Source organism: Topomyia yanbarensis, chromosome 2, assembly GCF_030247195.1.
Source record: "Topomyia yanbarensis strain Yona2022 chromosome 2, ASM3024719v1, whole genome shotgun sequence".
Classification (NCBI taxonomy): domain Eukaryota; kingdom Metazoa; phylum Arthropoda; class Insecta; order Diptera; family Culicidae; genus Topomyia; species Topomyia yanbarensis.
Window position 1 is genome coordinate 262,157,385 of NC_080671.1, and position 19,288 is coordinate 262,176,672.

Consider the following 19,288-nt stretch of genomic DNA (forward strand, 5'->3'; position numbering starts at 1 on the left):
TACTGTTGCCTACCTGTAGGCGATTCGCAATGGATTCGATCTGCCTGCAGTGCTCCGAGCCGGTAACCACTTTGAATCAGCTGAAATGCCAAGGATTTTGCGACAGAATCATGCATCTATCGTGTTCAACGCTCACTCGTCCAAAATTGGACATGATTAACGACTCAGCGAATATATTCTGGCTTTGCGACAGCTGTGTGGATTTGATGAAATCCTCCGCAGTGAATGCAGCTTTTACAGCATTGAGCGAAGCGTTCCGTTTGCTGACCGACACACATAAAACAGCGCTTGAAGCATTAAAGACTGAAATGGAGAAAACCAGAAAATCAGTGGAATCCGCAACGACATTGCCTGCAACTCCCATATCATGGCCCGTTCCAAATAGAGCTGGAGCCAAACGTGCTCGCGAGACGGAGGATGATAAATTTCCTTCTAAATCCGATGTCCCTAGTCTAACGTGTGGCAAGAAAAAGGGTGATGTAGCAAAGGTACCCACAATCACTGTTCAACCCGCTACTAGTAAATGCTGGATTTACTTGTCACGAATTGCTACCACCGTTTCCGAAGCTGAGGTTGGTGCTATGGTTAAGGAGTGCCTCTCAACGGACGATCCGGTCGAAGTGAAGAAGTTAGTGAAAAAAGACGCAAATTTGAGCGGGCTTAATTTTATTTCTTTCAAAATTGGTGTTGACCCTCAACTTCGTGAAATAGCTCTCAATGCCGATACCTGGCCGGATGGGATGTATTTCCGCGAGTTCATCGACTTTCGGCAAGAACGTAATGACGGGAAGCTTGGGTTTCGGAAAACACCTCGACTGGGATAAATCCATCGCAAATAGCAGTTATTTTAGACCACGCACCGACAATTCGCCTGTTGATCAACGGCAACCGGGACGCACCGTAGAAAGCAATATGGAATCCCCCAATCCTCCCAGCACAGTCGTGCCCCTTGCAGTCAGCAGTATCTTCAGTCGTCCCGGCCCTGTGTCTGGGAATGGAGAGGGGGACTTCCAAATTGCCCTCTTTGGCAAGTATTTTCAAAATTATGTTGATGAATCAACCGTTTTTCCTGATGGAACTGTTTGTTCTAGCTCGAATGCTTCCGACTGTCAATTAATGAGTCATCGCTGTCAGCCGTCAGCTGGAAACCTCCTGAGGAGCACTCCAACTTCCATCACGAGTGTTACCAATTCATGCAGTTCACCCGCTCCTTCCGCTGTTAGCAGTCATTCCAATCGCCCCGGTGTACATTCCAGACGAATGAATCGAGGAGTGCCGGTCAGCCTTCCGTGCCTAAAATCGTCGCCCATCCACTTATACTATCAAAATGTGGGAGGCATGAATTCCTGTGCAAATACCTATCGTCTAGCTACCTCGGACTGCTGTTACGACATCATCGCATTGACAGAAACATGGCTAAATGAGCAGACTCTATACAGCCAGGTGATTTGCTCTGACTACGAGGTTCTCAGATGTGATCGTAGCCCTCTCAACAGCAACAAATCCTCCGGTGGCGGTGTTTTGCTCGCTGTGCGTCGTGGATTAAAAGTTCAACATATAACAAATGACGCTTGGAGCAGCATCGAACAAGTATGGGCAGCGATAAAATTGGGAAATCGAACATTATATATATGTGTGGTTTATTTCCCTCCCGATAAAGTTCGCGACTCTGCACTAGTTGATTCTCATTCTGAATCATTGACTTCTGTTTCCGCGATGGCGCAACTCACTGACGAAATCATGATTATCGGCGACTTCAACCTTTCTACAATAAAGTGGCGTTCCGTTCATAACGGATTTCTACAACCCGACCCAGACGAATCTGTTTTTCATCCTGGCAGCATAACTCTTCTGGATGGCTATAGCACGGCTACACTTCAGCAGATCAACAGCACCACGAACGAGAACGACCGGATTTTAGATCTATGCTTCGTCAATGCCAGAGATCAATCGCCGTATATTTCCACCGCCCTCACCCCGCTAGTAAAGTATGTTCGCCACCATCCGCCTCTACATCTTACACTCCAGGACGTACCGCCTATGAAGTTTTCGAGCCACGCGCCCACCGTGTGTTTCAATTATAAGCGGGCCGACTATAGCAGCATTTTGAATATTTTACAAAGTATTAACTGGGATTCTGTGCTAAGCAAGGATGATGTGAACTCCGCCGCTGAAACGTTCTGCCATATAATGAGCTACCTTATCGACCGTCATGTCCCAAAGTGTAATCAACGAAGTGATCAATCCCCCTGGCAGACAGCCGAGCTACGTCAGCTAAAAACTGCGAAAAGAGCAGCATTACGAAAGTTTACCAAACGCCGTACCTTGTCACTTAGAGCTTATTATGTAAGGCTCAATAACGATTTTAAAAAACTGAACAGTTTTTGTTTTTCAAACTACCAACGAAAAATGCAACGTAAGCTTAAGTCGGATCCTAAATCGTTTTGGAGATACGTCAATGAGCAGCGGAAAGAAACCGGCTTACCTTCTAAAATGTTCTTGAATGGTGAAGTTGGGCATGATTCACAAGCCATATGCAAATTGTTCGCCTCTAAATTTGCGAGTGTGTTCGTCAGTGAGACTCTGTCCTCGCAGCAGATTGACGTTGCAGCTAGCGGCGTGGCCCAACTCGAACGGTCAGTAAGTGAGATTCATGTGGAGCACTCGGATATTGTATCAGCAGCATCCAAGCTTAAAGCATCGTCATCTCCTGGGCCAGATGGTGTCCCTGCTGTGTTTTTGAAAAAGTGTATATCTGGTTTGGTGGAACCTCTCTGTCAACTATTCAAAATGTCACTGACAACCGCGATTTTTCCTCAGTTGTGGAAAGCAGCTTTCATCTTTCCTGTCCACAAAAAAGGTGATAAGAGAAACATTGACAATTATCGAGGAATATCTGCGCTCTGTGCCATTTCCAAGCTCTTTGAGTTAGTCGTGGTGGAGTCAGTGTTTTTTCACTGTAAGGAATATATTTCTAAAGACCAACACGGATTCATGCCGAATCGATCTACGTCGACGAATCTACTATCTCTAACCTCTTTTGTGTCCGAAGGGATTGATGCGAATCAACAAACTGATGTTATATATACTGACTTATCTGCAGCTTTCGACAAAATCAATCACGATATCGCAGTCGCTAAATTGGAAAAACTTGGCTTCAGTGGATCACTCCTGCGATGGTTTCAATCCTATCTCGTTGGCCGTCAACTCAGTGTGAACATAGGTGATGCATACCCCAAACTGTTCTCCGCAACGACTGGTATTCCGCAAGGAAGTCATCTCGGACCATTAATATTCACTCTCTATTTCAACGATGTAAACTATCAGCTGAAAGGACCACGGTTGTCGTATGCAGATGATCTAAAAAATTTCAACAGAATTAGGAGCCGATCGGACGCACAATATTTGCAGCAGCAATTCGACACTGTCAGCAGATGGTGTGAAAACAACCGAATGATTCTGAATCCGGCGAAATGTTCTGTGATATCGTTCACCAGAAAAAAAGATCCCATTGAGTTTGAATATAACTTGTCTGGAGCTCTTGTTTCCCGGGTAAGCTGCATTAAGGATCTTGGAGTGCTGTTAGATTCGAAACTTACATTTAAGAATCACATTTCGTATGTTGTTGGTAAAGCATCGCGAAGCCTGGGCTTCATTTTCCGTACGGCTAAATCCTTTACAGACATTTACTGTCTCAAAAGCCTATACTGCTCTTTAGTGCGCTCTACGCTGGAGTATTGTTCGGCGGTCTGGAACCCGAATTACATGAACAGCAGCGATCGAATTGAAGGCGTTCAACGAAAATTTATACGGTATGCTCTTCGACGCCTGCCTTGGCGCGATCCTGTTCGTCTGCCAAGCTACGAGAGTCGGTGCCAACTCATCCAGCTCGATACTCTCCAGCGTCGTAGAGAAACTGCAAGAGCCTTATTCATCTCTGATCTTCTGTCAGGACGCATCGATTCTCCAGATTTACTAGAGCGAGTTAACATCCAAGCAAGGTCCAAAACGTTACGCGGAAACGTTCTTCTGAGAGTGCCGTTTCGACGAACTATTCAAACAGCTAATGCCGCTATCACGGGACTACAACGCCTCTTCAATCGTGTGTCGCACTTGTTCGACTTTCATTTGTCTCGAATATCATTGAGAAATCGATTCTTGCAGTTTTTTAGATGTAATTAGTTTAAGTTTCCATCATTGGGGCCGAGTACGGCCTGTTGATGTGCGTGATAAATAAATAAATAAATAAATAAATAAATCTACTTTTGAATTAATGGGCATTGAATAAATTCTAAATTGTTTTTATAGTCAAATTATTTTTATTGAACACATTCTGTATTGTTGATATGTAAACAAAACAGAAAAGGAAATACAAAGGCTTTAGGCAATTTCTTTTATGTCGCTATGCGACAAAATTTAAGGCTTTGGTTAATAAATTTAAAATTACATGTTTAAAAAATCATATTTTACAATTTTTGCTAAAATATACTTAAAAGAATGATCTTTTCTATGGTTCAATCCGAATTTACTTTTATTTGCCCCAATCAGAGATAATGACATTTGAAAAAGGGCTATTTATGATCGAAAAGTTTCCATAACTTTTGAAAGAATAAAGTTAGACTTTCAGAGTTATGAAAAAACGTGGATTGAAGTTTTCTAAAAGCTGTTCTAACAAAATATAAAATTTCTTTCGAACATGAACAAGTCTCAATTTTGCATTTAGATTACTACTTGTAATGAACTTAAGCTGTTCATCTGTCTTTTTACCAGTGATAAGCAAATTCACCAACTCTCTTCGACTAATATCCATATTTACTAGTTTTATTTAAAACGAATAAAATCAGAAAACATTTTTTGACAATCGTTCCACTTATGCAAAGCTTGCTGCGATGAGAGAATGATATTTGAATGTGGCTTTTTTCATAATACAACGATATGTGTGTAAATGCGTTAACCCTTTCATGCCCAACTTTTTTCTAGTGCAGGTAGGGTTTCAAAACTATTTTTCCTTGAAAACGGTTGGATCAAGAAACACGAAAAGCCTTTTCTTATAAAGATAGGTGCTACCCTCGCAGTGCTGGAAGCTGCTCAATTTTTACATTCCAATGCTCCATACAATTTTTCTAGAATATTTACAATAGTTCACTTGCGTGGAAAACGTTGCCAAAGACAGTCAAAATTGATAGGTTTTATCAGTTTTCAATAATATTGTAACATAACGAAGATATATGAAAAATTTATTTTCCGTCATCAACATAAACTGTTCCTGGCAGCACTGCTCCATCGGAATTCCAGCAGACTAATTACAATAACTTCAGTTGTAGAGCTTATCCTTGTAACTTTTAATACCCAAATGAAAGGCAGTAGTCCATTTATTAGCCTTACTTGTTTTTTGAGCAAATCTTGCTTTAATCGAAAGTTATAACTTTTTAAAAACGTTGTTGTCCACAAACAACATGGGCATGAATGGGTTAATGCGTTGAACCTGCAAAACTACAAACTTTAAATCAAAATTGCAAATTTTAAAAAAAATATCGTTTTCGCCAATTTTTGCTCAAATATACTAAAAAGTATGATCTTTTATGTGATTGAAACAGTATTCAATTTTAGGTGCCCGCATCAGCGATAATGAGCCTTGAAATAGGCTATTTTTTAACGAAAGGTGTCCATAACTTTTTAAAGAAAAAAGTTAGATCTTCGGTGTCTTGGAGAAAAATACTCGGCTTGAAGTTTTAAATAAGCTGTTCAAAGGTTGTGTTAACAAAAAGTAAAAGATAGGAGAGTTATACTAAAAACCGATTTAATCCACCTAGCAGTGAGATGAGACATTTCTTACACATTTCACTATTGGATTAGTTTGCAGAACTCACGAGAAGTAGGCACTCAACTGGAGGTGGGATGAAAACAGTTTCTAGTCTTGCACGAATAAAATCTCGAATAAACTGAATAAATTATAGAAATCAACAAAACGACCGAAATAAAAAAGTAAAGTAAAAAATGAAACAATAGGTTTTAAATTCATAAAATGAGTAGAAAAATTAATGTAAATCAAAATTATAATATACACGAATCAAATTAGATTAGGTTAACACATAAAAATTAAGATTATATTTAGAAATAGTTAAAAGATTAATAGAATAAATTGACTCATACTAACCAATTGAATGAAGTAAAACGAATGACTGAACATGAAATGCATAAAATTAAAGATATGAATAAAATGAATCAAATGAATCCATTGAATCAAATGAATCAAATGAATCAAAGAAATCAAATGAATCAAATGAATTAAATGAATCAAATGAATCAAATAAATCAAATGAATCAAATGAATCAAATGAATCAAATTAATCAAATTAATCAAATTAATCAAATTAATCAAATTAATCAAATTAATCAAATTAATCAAATTAATCAAATTAATCAAATTAATCAAATTAATCAAATTAATCAAATTAATCAAATTAATCAAATTATTCAAATGAATCAAATGAATCAAATGAATCAAATAAATCAAATGAATCAAATGAATCAAATGAATCAAATAAATCAAATGAATCAAATGAATCAAATGAATCAAATGAATCAAATGAATCAAATGAATCAAATGAATCAAATGAATCAAATGAATCAAATGAATCAAATGAATCAAATGAATCAAATGAATCAAATGAATCAAATGAATCAAATGAATCAAATGAATCAAATGAATCAAATGAATCAAATGAATCAAATGAATCAAATGAATCAAATGAATCAAATGAATCAAATGAATCAAATGAATCAAATGAATCAAAGGAATCAAATGAATCAAATGAATCAAATGAATCAAATGAATCAAATGAATTAAATGAATCAAATGAATCAAATGAATCAAATGAATCAAGTGAACAAAATGAATCAAATGAATCAAATGAATCAAATAAATCAAATTAATTAAATGAATCAAATGAATCAAATGAATCAAATGAATCAAATGAATCAAATGAATCAAATGAATCAAATGAATCAAATTAATCAAATTAATCAAATGAATCAAATGAATCAAATGAATCAAATTAATCAAATTAATCAAATTAATCAAATTAATCAAATTAATCAAATGAATCAAATGAATCAAATGAATCAAATAAATCAAATGAATCAAATGAATCAAATGAATCAAATGAATCAAATGAATCAAATGAATCAAATGAATCAAATGAATCAAATGAATCAAATAAATCAAATGAATCAAATGAATCAAATTAATCAAATGAATCAAATGAATCAAATGAATCAAATGAATCAAATGAATCAAATGAATCAAATGAATCAAATGAATCAAATGAATCAAATGAATCAAATGAATCAAATGAATCAAATGAATCAAATGAATCAAATGAATCAAATGAATCAAATGAATCATATGAATCAAATGAATCAAATGAATCAAATGAATCAAATGAATCAAATGAATCAAATGAATCAAATGAATCAAATGAATCAAATGAATTAAATGAATCAATTGAATCAAATGAATCAAATTAATTAAATGAATCAAATGAATTGAATTAATCAAATGATTCAAATGAATCATATGAATCAGATGAATCACATGAATCAAATTAATCAAATGAATTAAATGAATCAAATTGATTTAATTCATCCAGTGAATACAATGAATCAAATTAATGAAATGGATCAAATGAATAGAAAGAATGGATGAACGAAATGAATAAAATAAAAAATAAATGAAATGCATAAATAAAACAAACGAATCAAATAAACAAAATGAGCTGAAGTGATAAAATGAATGAAAAGAAAGAAATGAGCAGAATTAAAAGCATTGATTAAAATGAAAAATTGAACAATGGTAAAAGGTTATAAATTAATGTAAAGAAATAAATTGAATCCAATAAATTTTTTGGATGAAATGATTAAAACTGAAACTTTAAATAACCTGTAGTCAGATTATTGAAATGAAGAAACGGAACAAAATGAATAAACTGGAAAAAATAAATAAAATGCATACAATGAAAACAATGAATAAAATAAGTTAAATGAATGATATGAGTAAAATGCACAAAAAGAATAAACTGATCAGAGTGAATCCAATGAATGAAACGAATAAAATAAGTAAAATGAACGCAGATGAACAAAACGAATAAAAAGATGCGGAGTGAAATAATTAATTAAAATGAAATGGTAATCTATTTGAAGCTAAAAACGTTTTTGGATAAAGAAAATGAATAAACCGGATTGTACGAATTTGAGAACTATTGCATCAGAAAGTTTTGAAATGTTTTTGAAAATCCCATCTTCTGAGAAAAGGCTAATAAATATGCAATGGACTTTCTAGGGCTTCCATCTTTTTTTGGTTTTATTCTTTTTGTTTTCATGCTTCTTTACTTGACGGCGCACAGAGGAGTAACTAGAACAAATTCTTGGCCAAAAACCAAAATATTTTTTTTCGATTTTTTTATTTCGTTATATTTTTTTACATACCTAAGAACCTACTGTATAATGTGGCAAAATTAGGAGTATATCAAAAATTGTTAAAGAATTTTTGCATGTATGCCCAATGGTGATATTTTAAGGGATATTTTATTCGTTTTCGTTATATATTCAGCAAAATCGCTTTCTAGTGATGATGACTGTATTAAATAAGATAATATTATTACAAACGTAGTTCAACACAACCGTTTGTTTAACTTCAGCTTAAAACTAACTAAAAAAAGTAAACTTGCTGTGTATTGCACCAACTTTAAAAAATACCTTGTTTTAACATTTTATTCCAAATTTGAATTATAAAAAAGTTACATTATACGGCTAGATCCAGCAAAGTTGCTGAAGCAGTATTACAATACAAGATTTCAGCTATACAAAAAATATTCGAACTCTTCCGATCTTGTCCGATCCACCAATCCCAAGCGATTTGAAAATATTGAAATTTTGACTAATTTGAGGTACACCGAAATGCTGTAGGGCCAAATATTATGTTTGCCAACATGTATCTCTATGAAAATATGCACAGGCGTCCCCTTTCTTCTCCCTTTCCCACTGATCAAATGTTTATGCAACTGGAAAAATAAATGTATTCACAAAGATCACCTAGAAATTACTAGTATTTGAAAGGATATAGAAAATTGGCCTCTGCACTGGTAGGTGGGTAGATGCCAAATTGTTTCAAAAACTAGTAATTGTCTATTTTTAGTTCATATTAAGGCATAATAACAACAATTGCAGCAGCAAATAATTTTGGCCAGGATTCGACCCCAATTACTCCTCTGTGCGGCGTCGTTTTAGGATTATCTGGTGTTTCTACTTTATTGTTGGGCCTTAATTAGTTATCAAGAACCTGGAACGTTCAATTTGCTTTGGAATTCGAAGTTTACTTTTTGGTCACATATTCCCGAAAAAAAGATTTATGTACAGAATAGAATTTACTGGTCCACTATTTTAACGCGCAATTGAATATAGTAAAGTGAGACAAGGTCACATGTGGTTTCAAGCCCCTTGAACAGAGAACGACAGGGAGAATGCGATTCAGGAATGAGACAGGTAGATATTTCAAAGATTTTATTTGCATTGAAGTAAATAGTGTGAAATGTCTAAGCTATGTCGATAGCATAAAATCCGTGCATTCAGTTGACTGCAATGCAGTCTCTTTCCATTCATCCTTTTAGCTTTCATATTGTTTCGTTCGGAATTCTCGTGCAGGAAATATGGATAAATAAGTCCTATACAGACCAATACTGTGAAAAAGAAATGGTTCAAAGTTAGAAGACACATTGTAGTTGCATCCCCCATCGAAAGTGGGTACTTTGGGAAACTTCTTTTCCTGGATCTAATTTGTGGATATTTTTGGTCTTTGATCCGTTATTTTTCATGAAAGTTCGTACCAATACAACGAATGTGGAGCTGATACAACTCATGGTTCATTCGCATGCGCAACGTTCCGTCTTCCATCTGCACGCCACCATAGATGGTACGCAACACCTTTCGTTCGAAAACTCCAAGGGCGCGTTGGTCCTCCACGAGCATAGTCCAAGTCTCGTGGCCGTAGAGGACCACCGATCTAATCAGCGTCTTGAAGATAATCTACTTCGTGCGGCGGCGAATTTTGTTCGACTTCTCTGGAGTCCAAAGTAGGCGCGATTTTTCCCGCTAAGATTAGTCTCTGAATTTCCCTGCTGTTATCATTGTCGTCGGTTACCAGTGAGCCCAAATACATGAAGTCATCGACCATCTCGATTTCGTCACCGTCAATCCGAACTCGGGTGGGAGGTTCGCATTGTCGTCTCTAGAACCTCTTCCTCTCATGTATTTTGTCTTCGAAACGTTGATGGCAAGTCCAATCCTGCTGGCTTCAGCTTTCAGTCTTTGAGCATATATTTCATTCAAAATTCAATAGAAATACGAATAGTTTAAATATCGCACGTGGAATGCCTCTTTTAAAAATTTTCATCGTCAAACTTTCATATTACCCATTTTTCTGATATAGCCAAACCTTCGCAATTACAATTAATAAATATTTCAGATTTGCAGAAGATCTTATCACACAACTTATAAATGGATACAGAAATAGCTAGATAGATGCGATAGAAGAGAGAAAGAGAGAGAAAGAGAGAGAGAGATAGATAGAGAGAGAGATGGGGGGCGTGTGAGGAATGGCAAATGATGGTTAATGCAGCGACATTATTTTAACAGGTATATTATTATGATATATTGATTCTTACATTCTTATCATAAATAATGTAAGTAGCAATTTTTGCGCCATAACCAGTATAACCTAAATCTTGCAAAAGAGCTAAATTTTCGTTAGATTTTTGGGCTTCAAACACACAGCTGCTTTCGGTGACGCCACAAGTATTAGAAATCTTTTATCTCACTATTAGGTGAATTACTTGTTGATCTGTGTATTGATATACCATCCAACATTTACCTCATGATTGAACGCAATGCCTAATCCAAGGAATAAATACTAGAACTCACTGTTTCTTTATCAACACATTATTTTGTCTTTGAAGTGAACTTATATATTAATTTTTGAGAAATAGTTCATTTATTATAAAGGTAATTCATGTTCTCAACATCAAATTCCTTGAATCACGTAGATGTGTTTTCATACCCCGATATTCAAAATATTCAAGTTTAGTTTTGCCCCTAAAACACCAGTAAAGCAATACTCTGTATCAAACAATCTCATTTTTAATTAGTGGAAATTGGTAAGCGAGGGCTAAAAATACAACATGTTTAATATCTACGCCGCTCGTGCATTGATTTAGACAATCTATAGCTTGTTAGAAAGGTATTTTTACAAGCTTTCTTTTGATGTGCATTTGATGACAATATTGTATTGTTCAAAAGTTATTTGCAAAAAACCTGCTGTGTTTTGACAAAATCGCCCATATCTCAGAAAGTAAACAACATATCGAAAATCAAAAATAATAGTGTCAAATGGCAACGTTGGGCCTTTTAATTTGAAACCAGTTTAATTAAGATCGGTTCAGCCATTGCTGAGATAATTACATGACATTTTGTACATACATACATACACACACACACACACACACACACACATACAGACATTGTCTCAATTTGTCGAGCTGAGTCGATTGGTGTATGAGACTCGGCCCTCCGGGCCTCGGAAAAAGTTTTCAAAGTTTGAGCGAATCCTATACATTTCATTTGGAAGAAATGTAAAAACGTTTTTTTCAGGTACACCCTGATCTATTTTTTTAAATTTCTTGTATAACAAAAACTCAAAGAGATAGAGCTTTAATATATTCAACAAATTTATTCAAAATAAGTTACTTTACAACTTTGTGGAAGACTGTGGAGCTCTATCTTTCATCAGTAAAAAGTTTATTTTCGTATTTTAGATAAATTAGAACCACCCTTATAACTATTCCAATAAAAAGAAGCATCTTCTGATGTACACAAATACATCCTAAGACATGATACAGCTAAATTATACAGATTTGTCAGAAAGTAAAAATTCCTTCTAAATTAGCGATCTGGACCACTGCGCATTGTATTAAATGTAACCAGCCATGGAATCGTAGTCTGGACAAATGAGAAAAGCACAATTGCACCACTAGGTGGATTAAAACAGGTTTTACATTTCTTATAAAAAGAAATGTATAGAAATCGCTCAAACTTTCAAGATTTTTTCCGAGGCCCGGAGAGCCGAGTCTTATATACTAATCGACTCAGTGTGTGTGTCTGTGTGTGTATGTAACGGACAAATTCTCATTCGTGTTTCTCATCAATGGCTGAACCGATCTTATCCAAACCAATTTTAAATGAAAGAACTAAAAACAGTAAGAACGCTATTAATTTGTTTTTGATTCTGATGATTAGTTTCCAAGATATGAATGTTTGAATGCGTAAAAATGGCGTTTTTTGCAGTTTTTTTGAATTATCTGCCGAAATTGACAATATATATTAACAATTTATATGTTTTTAGACAGCTTTAACAAATAACTTTCGAACAAGCTATAGATTGTTGAAATCGGACTATTATCAAAAGATATATTTAACATTAAATGGGGACGAAAGATTTTTATCATTTCCCATTGCCAGAAATGTGACCAAAAACATGTAATCTATTATTAACACCAAAACGGCTTATTTTAGGTCAATAGTATCTTCGAAAAATTAATGAAGGCAATATGCCCTTTCTTTTGGTATTGTGCTTTTGCTAATTAATCCCCCTATGAGTGAGATATTTTCACAAATTTTCTTGGAAGTGATTATATCGAAATGACGTCTTCAGCAAATTTGTAGCTCTTTCTTTTGCGAATAACTTTACTGAAGACTTCACATATCTATTTTGAATACTTTAAAAGTTATGACTAGTTGTTTATGGATTACTCTTTGTCGCCTATTTATTGTTCAATATAGTAATAATCCATTGAAATAAGCCAAACATTATTTCGATAAAACGAATTTTGTATTTAATTTTTCTATCTACAACCGCTAGAAATAATCACCGAACACTTCCAAGTTGCCTGGAAGGAACTTGATAACTTATCAGTGCAAAAATGTGCAAATTTGTGCGAACCTTCTGACTGCAATTATTCTAACTTATAACCATCGGATCGATCTGAAACATATCGGAAAATTAAAAGCGAAATAAATAACTCCAAGCAACGGCGTAGCCAAGAGAAGGTTTTGGGGTTTAACACCATACAACCCCCCACCCCACCACACAAAAAATAGGATTGAAGTTGAAAATTTATTGATGCTGACTGATTTAATTCAATATTACAATAACAATTATCTGATCCGTATATTGATAACCTGTTGTTGTAAACATCATGAGGACTTTTGATAAATTGTCGGAATGGGGTCCTGATATATAACTGATCTATTGGTCTTGATTTCACAGTTGTCTAATAGCATGAATATCAAATTCCTGCCTGAAAACATTCCAATAGAAAATTCCAGAATTCCATCATTATCATCAGATTTCTTTTCAAATTGAGCTCGCTTTTGTAGAGATGTACTGTAATAAGGGTCTTTATTTAATAGGAAGCGAAGTTAAAATTGATTTAATGTCTATGAAATATAGAACTGCTCACCAAAATCTAAAAAATCAAAATCAAATTTTCTAATCCCGACCCGGAGGACCAAGTGTCAAATGCCAATCGACTGAGTTGGTCGAGATCGGAAAATGTCTGTGTGTGTATGTGGAAAAAATGTGACCTCTGTTTCTCAGAGATGGCTGGACCGATTTGCACAAAGTTGGTACAACCTTCCCATCGGCTGCTATTGCATTTTTTTAATGGACTTCCGGTTCCGGGGTTACGAGTTGAAGAGTGCAATCACACAGCAAATTCCCATATAAACTGAAATGAAAAAAATTCAAAATCAAATTTGTATTTTTGATGCCGAACGATTTTAAAATGCATGAGACATTGAGATGTTTGACAAAAATAGATTTTTTTGGACTTTGGTACATTTTTGCCTTTCTCATATAGAAAGGTTATGCAATCACTCTATAAATCGTCGATCATACCGGTCTGGAGGGAGTATGCAGTGAGGGGTTGCTACTTTAAAATTAAAACTAGTTTAAAATTTCTTAACAAGTTGAAAATTTTCGGCAGGACTCGGACCTCCCGGATCTTTCTCCATGATCCGCCGCTGGTTTCAAGCGATGTTTCAGTATCACATAGTATCTCAAGATCGTGGCTGTCGATCCATTGTACGTATGTGCAAATCGTACTGAACATGTAATATTCATTTCCACCATTGTATTGAACATAACCAGCCATGCAATCGTAGTCTGGACAAATGAGAAAAGCACAATTGCACCACTAGGTGGATTAAAACAGGTTTTTATTTTGGGAATGCGTCGAGTTGAGACGAAAACGTAATATGATTAATAACGAGGATAACACTTTCCGAATGTAGAGAGAATTTTATGAAAAATGACGATTTCCATTCGACTCTAGCAGGTCCTGATCGATTTTGATGAGAATTTGATTTTGGTTGTATGACCAATTATATGTATAGGTCAAATGTTCAAAAACAGTGATTTAAGGTCAAGATAGCATCATTTTGAAACCGCCAATTTCGGAGGTTTAGTATCTTCGATGAGTTTTACAAACGTTAAACATCGCATCATTTGATAAAATAATTTTGACGGTATATCGTCCAAGAAGTATTTATGGTGAATTTTCTCAGGTTAATATTCATGACTACAATAAAGTCTCAACAAATTCGCTAAAGACACGAACTCTGTTACTATTTTCTGAAAAATTAATTCTGCATAATTTTAAAACTTCAAAAATTACGGTTTCGGAATTATGCCGTTTGGACCAAACCCCCACCAATTGTAAAATTGGTATTGTAAAAAAACGTAAGGGCGATACTTAAATACTGATAGGTGGGACCGAAAAAATAAACAATCGCCAAAGGGACTATATACTATATATACTATTATTTTGTCAATTTCAATAGCAAACACAAATTTTAATTTAATAATTTCAAATACTTCATGAAGTTTTGGGTTTCGATCACTGAATTATGCAATCTAGGATGTAAAAAACACAACACGGTGTTCCTAAAACCGTTATTAACAAAAAAACATGACCATAAATTTGTCATACGGCATTCGAAAGATACTGTATCCAAGCATCTTCTCAGTGAATTTCAAAATGATCCATCGAGGGATTCGAGAGAAATTGCAATTTGAAGTTTTATGACACGTTTCACCCACGGGTTTGGTCCTATCTCTACAAACAATTTTTTTTGTCTACTTATTTAGTACATGGCATTCGAAAGATATAGTAATCAAGTATATCTCCTGCAAGTTTGAAAATATTTCATTGACGGAATCGAAATTTATAACGGTTTAGATGTGGTATGCGGTCATAGATGGGTTTTCTACCAGACTTCAAGCGTGAATCCATGTTTGTCCATTGACTATTTAGAACGTTTATACTGCCCATGATCGCATATCAGTCCCATAAAGATAGGAAATCCCATAGAAAACGGGACAACTATGCGATCATGGGTAGTATACGTGTCGCGGTTTTTAAAGGAAAACCTGACCATTTAAATACATAAATATAATGTACAAAAGGTGTTATTTATATTGTACACTGAAAAAATATGAAAATAGGGTTGTCTACCAAACGTTAAATATAATGTGTAAATTAAAAAAATGGATAAAAGTCGGAATGTTTACTTCAAAAGGCCATATTTCAATGGTTTGTTGACCGATTCTTGTTATTTTTTCATTATTGAACAAGTAGACGTTTCATCGTTAATTTTCATTAAGAAGAATATAAAATAGAATTTCCCACTTCAAAAAATAGACAACATAATTATCATCAGTTATATGTATTATCACTATTTAGTGAATATCTTTGTATTCAAAACGATGACCTATACATTAGTTGAATGCAACGAACGCAAACTACAAATCATGGAAAAATAAAACCATAAATTCAAAAAATATGAAGGTATTTGCTGATTCAGATCAATTTATGTTATGATACGGTTTTTGTTGGAAATTTTGTACAATCGCTGGTTGGGTTGGCAGATGTTAAAACTGGTCAAAGGGGATGTTATTAGTACAAGTTCATCTGCTCATATCTCTAACTATTGTCAGTTTTATTGTCGAATTGAACTTATCATGAGAATTTGACATTCAGATGTTTATACAGCAATTGCAATCAACTAGTATATAAAAATGGATAGGTAGCTATTTTTAAAACAAACGTATTTACTAAATAATGATAATACATATAGTTGAGATCAACTATATCGCCTGTCGATGACTCTGTTTTATATTCTACTTAATGTGAATTAACAATGAAACGTTTACCTGTTCAATAATGAAAAAATAATTAGAATCGGTCAACAAACCATTGAGATATGGCCTTTTGAAGTAAACATTCCAACTTTCATTCATTTTTTTCAGTTTTCACATTATATTTAACGTTTGGTAGACAACCCTATTTTCATTTTTTTTTTCAGTGCACCATATACTTTTGTACATTATATTTATGTAATTAAATGGTAAGGTTTTCCTTTAAAAACCGTATAAACGATCTAAATAGTCAATGAACAAACTTGGATTCACGCTTGAAGTCTGGTAGAAAACCCATCTAACCATCCCAGATAAAAGGGGGCTCCTCACCCCCAGAACGGTCTCCGGACCGGTTGGCAACGATTATCGAAGTACTCTTCCCGTCTCGAGCCACAAGCCCCTGGGCACCTGCACTACGAGACAGTGCGGGCACGGCCGAAATGGTGGCTCCAGTGACGAATGAAGAACTACTCGCAGTGGCTAAATCCCTAGCAATGAACAAAGCTCCAGTGCCGGATGGAGTTCCAAACAACGCTCTCAAGGCAGCGATCATAGCGAACCCGAACATGTTCAGGCTAGCTATGCAGAGATGCCTTGACGAGTGCCGTTTCCCCGATAGATGGAAAAGGCAGAAATTGGTGCTGTTGCCGAAGCCCGGGAAGCCGCCAGGCGACCCATCGCCGTACAGACCAATCTGTCTGATCGACACGACTGGAAAACTACTTGAGAGGATCATCCTCAACAGGCTAACCCCGTATGCGGAAGGTACGGACGGTCTGTCAAGCAACCAGTTTGGCTTTCGGAAGGGTAAGTCCACAGTGGACGCTCTCAACTCAGTGATAAATACTGCCGAGATAACGATCCAACGGAAAAGGCGAGGCATTCGATACTGTGCGTTAGTGACACTTGACGTGAAGAACGCATTCAACAGCGCAAGCTAAGATGTCATCGTGCTCTCGTTACACCGGCTTAGCCTACCGGTGGGTCTGTACCGGTTCTTGGAAAGTTACTTCCAGAACCGCGTACTGCTATACGAGACCGATGCCGGTCAGAAAAGGGTTCCGATTACCGCCGGAGTCACGCAGGGCTCGATCCTAGGTCCGGTGCTATGGAACCTCATGTATGACGGGGTTCTGAGACTGAAGTTCCCTCCTGGGGTCAAGATCGTCGGCTTTGCCGACGACGTAACCTTGGAGGTCTTCGGGGAGTCAGTTCCTGAGGTAGAACTAACCGCAGAACACGCGATTAGCACGGTGGAGGAATGGATGAGCGCGAGAGGCCTGGAGCTCGCTCATCATAAGACGGAGGTAGTTATCGTCAACAACCGCAAGTCGGCACAACATGCAGTTATCCATGTGGGAGAAGTCGCGATCACTTCACAGCGAAGTCTGAAGTCTCTCGGAATCATTATAGACGACAAGCTGACCTTCGGCAGCCATGTCGACTATACGTGCAAGATAGCGTCGACTGCTGTTGCGGCTCTATCGAGAATGATGTCCAACAGCTCAAAGGTGTGCGCCAGTAGACGTAGGTTACTGGTAGGCGTTGCCGTATCTATCCTCAGGTACGGCGGCCCGTCATGGTCAAGAGCACTGAGGGTAACCAGTTACCTACAGAAACTGGAGAGCACCTACCGCGTGATGTGCCTCAGAGTGATATCTGCCTACCGCACGGTATCACACGATGCATCCTGCGTGATAGCGAGCACGATGCCAGTCGGGCTGGTCATTCGGAAAGATTAGGAGTGCTTTGAGCTACGTGGAAATAGGGGAGCCCGCGAGCGCACCAGGGTGACCTCGGTCGCCAGATGGCAGCGTGAGTGGGACAACTCCTCCAAAGGTAGGTGGACCCACCGGCTGATACCTAGCATATCGAGCTGGGTGGGAAGACCCCATGGGGAAGTTCACTTCCACCTGACACAATTCCTGTCAGGCCATGGCTGTTTCCGACAGTACCTCCACAGGTTCGGGCACGCGGAGGTCCCAGTCTGCCCGGACTGCCCAGGTGTAGATGAAACTGCCGAACACATACTGTTCGTATGTCATCGGTTCGACGTCGAAAGAAGAGCAAAGCTTGACGTCTGTGGCTTGGTCACAACCCCTGATACCCTTATTCAGCGGATGTGTCAATCGGTGGAGAAGTGGAACGCAGTCTCGGCTGCTACCATCCAGATTGCCAGTAGGCTACAGGTAATCTGGTGAACCGAGCAACAGACGACGGGCACGGCTTACTAGTGATTGGTTAGCTGGAGCGAAAAAGGCCAAGCGCAAAAAAAGGGAGTGAATGGTCTGTTCATGCCAAGGCAGGTTTGGCGCAGCGAATGGCAACCGCGTAAGGGGTAAACCCAGCCACCCCGAAGCAAGACAGAAGAGTGAGTGTATAGGCGTATAAGTGGACTGCCTCATGCCAAGACGGGAGGGTCGTAGCGTAGTATGTTGGGACTTAGCTATCGATACCTCATGGCGTGGCAGAGGAGTGAAAGGGTGAGCATCCAAGTCAGTCTCACACGGCATGTTAAGGGTGAGCACAAAAGTCAGCCTCACATGGTATGGTAGAGGCTAGCACAAAAGTCAGCCTAGCAAGGAATGAAAAAGGTGAGCACACAAGTCAGCCTCGCATGGTATGTCAGAAGTGGGGCCTAAGAAAAATGTCCCACATGGGATGCCAGGGGGAGTGACAAAGGTACAATAGAGTGGCACGATTGAGAGTGAATCAAGTGATAGGGTGAGCACCCAAGTCAGCCTCACACGGTATGGGTGGGGCGAGCACAAAAGTAAGCCTAGCAAGGAATGAGTAAGGTGAGCATACAAGTCAGCCTCGCAAGGAACGAAAAAGGTGAGCACAAAAGTCAGCCTCATGTGGGAGTGTTTGAGAGTGAATCAAAGTGCGATTGAGAGAGCACCCAAGTAAGCCTCATACAGGACGTATGAACGCGTGAGTGAGAGTGAATGAGTACATTTAGTACAGCCATCCCCCCAG

The 19,288-nt window shown here is 37.3% G+C and overlaps 1 protein-coding gene across 1 annotated transcript; it reads left to right on the forward strand.

Moving 5' to 3' along the window:
- Positions 1-29: 29 nt before the first annotated feature.
- LOC131680299 (uncharacterized) lies at positions 30-824 on the forward strand. Its single transcript, XM_058961022.1, has one exon. It carries the CDS (start codon positions 30-32, stop codon positions 822-824), a length of 795 nt encoding a protein of 264 aa, XP_058817005.1.
- The last annotated feature ends 18,464 nt before the right edge of the window (positions 825-19,288 follow it).

Excerpts from the sequence above, each read along its gene's own strand:
- LOC131680299 (XM_058961022.1), top strand. The coding sequence starts at position 30 with ATGGATTCGATCTGCCTGCAGTGCTCCGAGCCGGTAACCACTTTGAAT.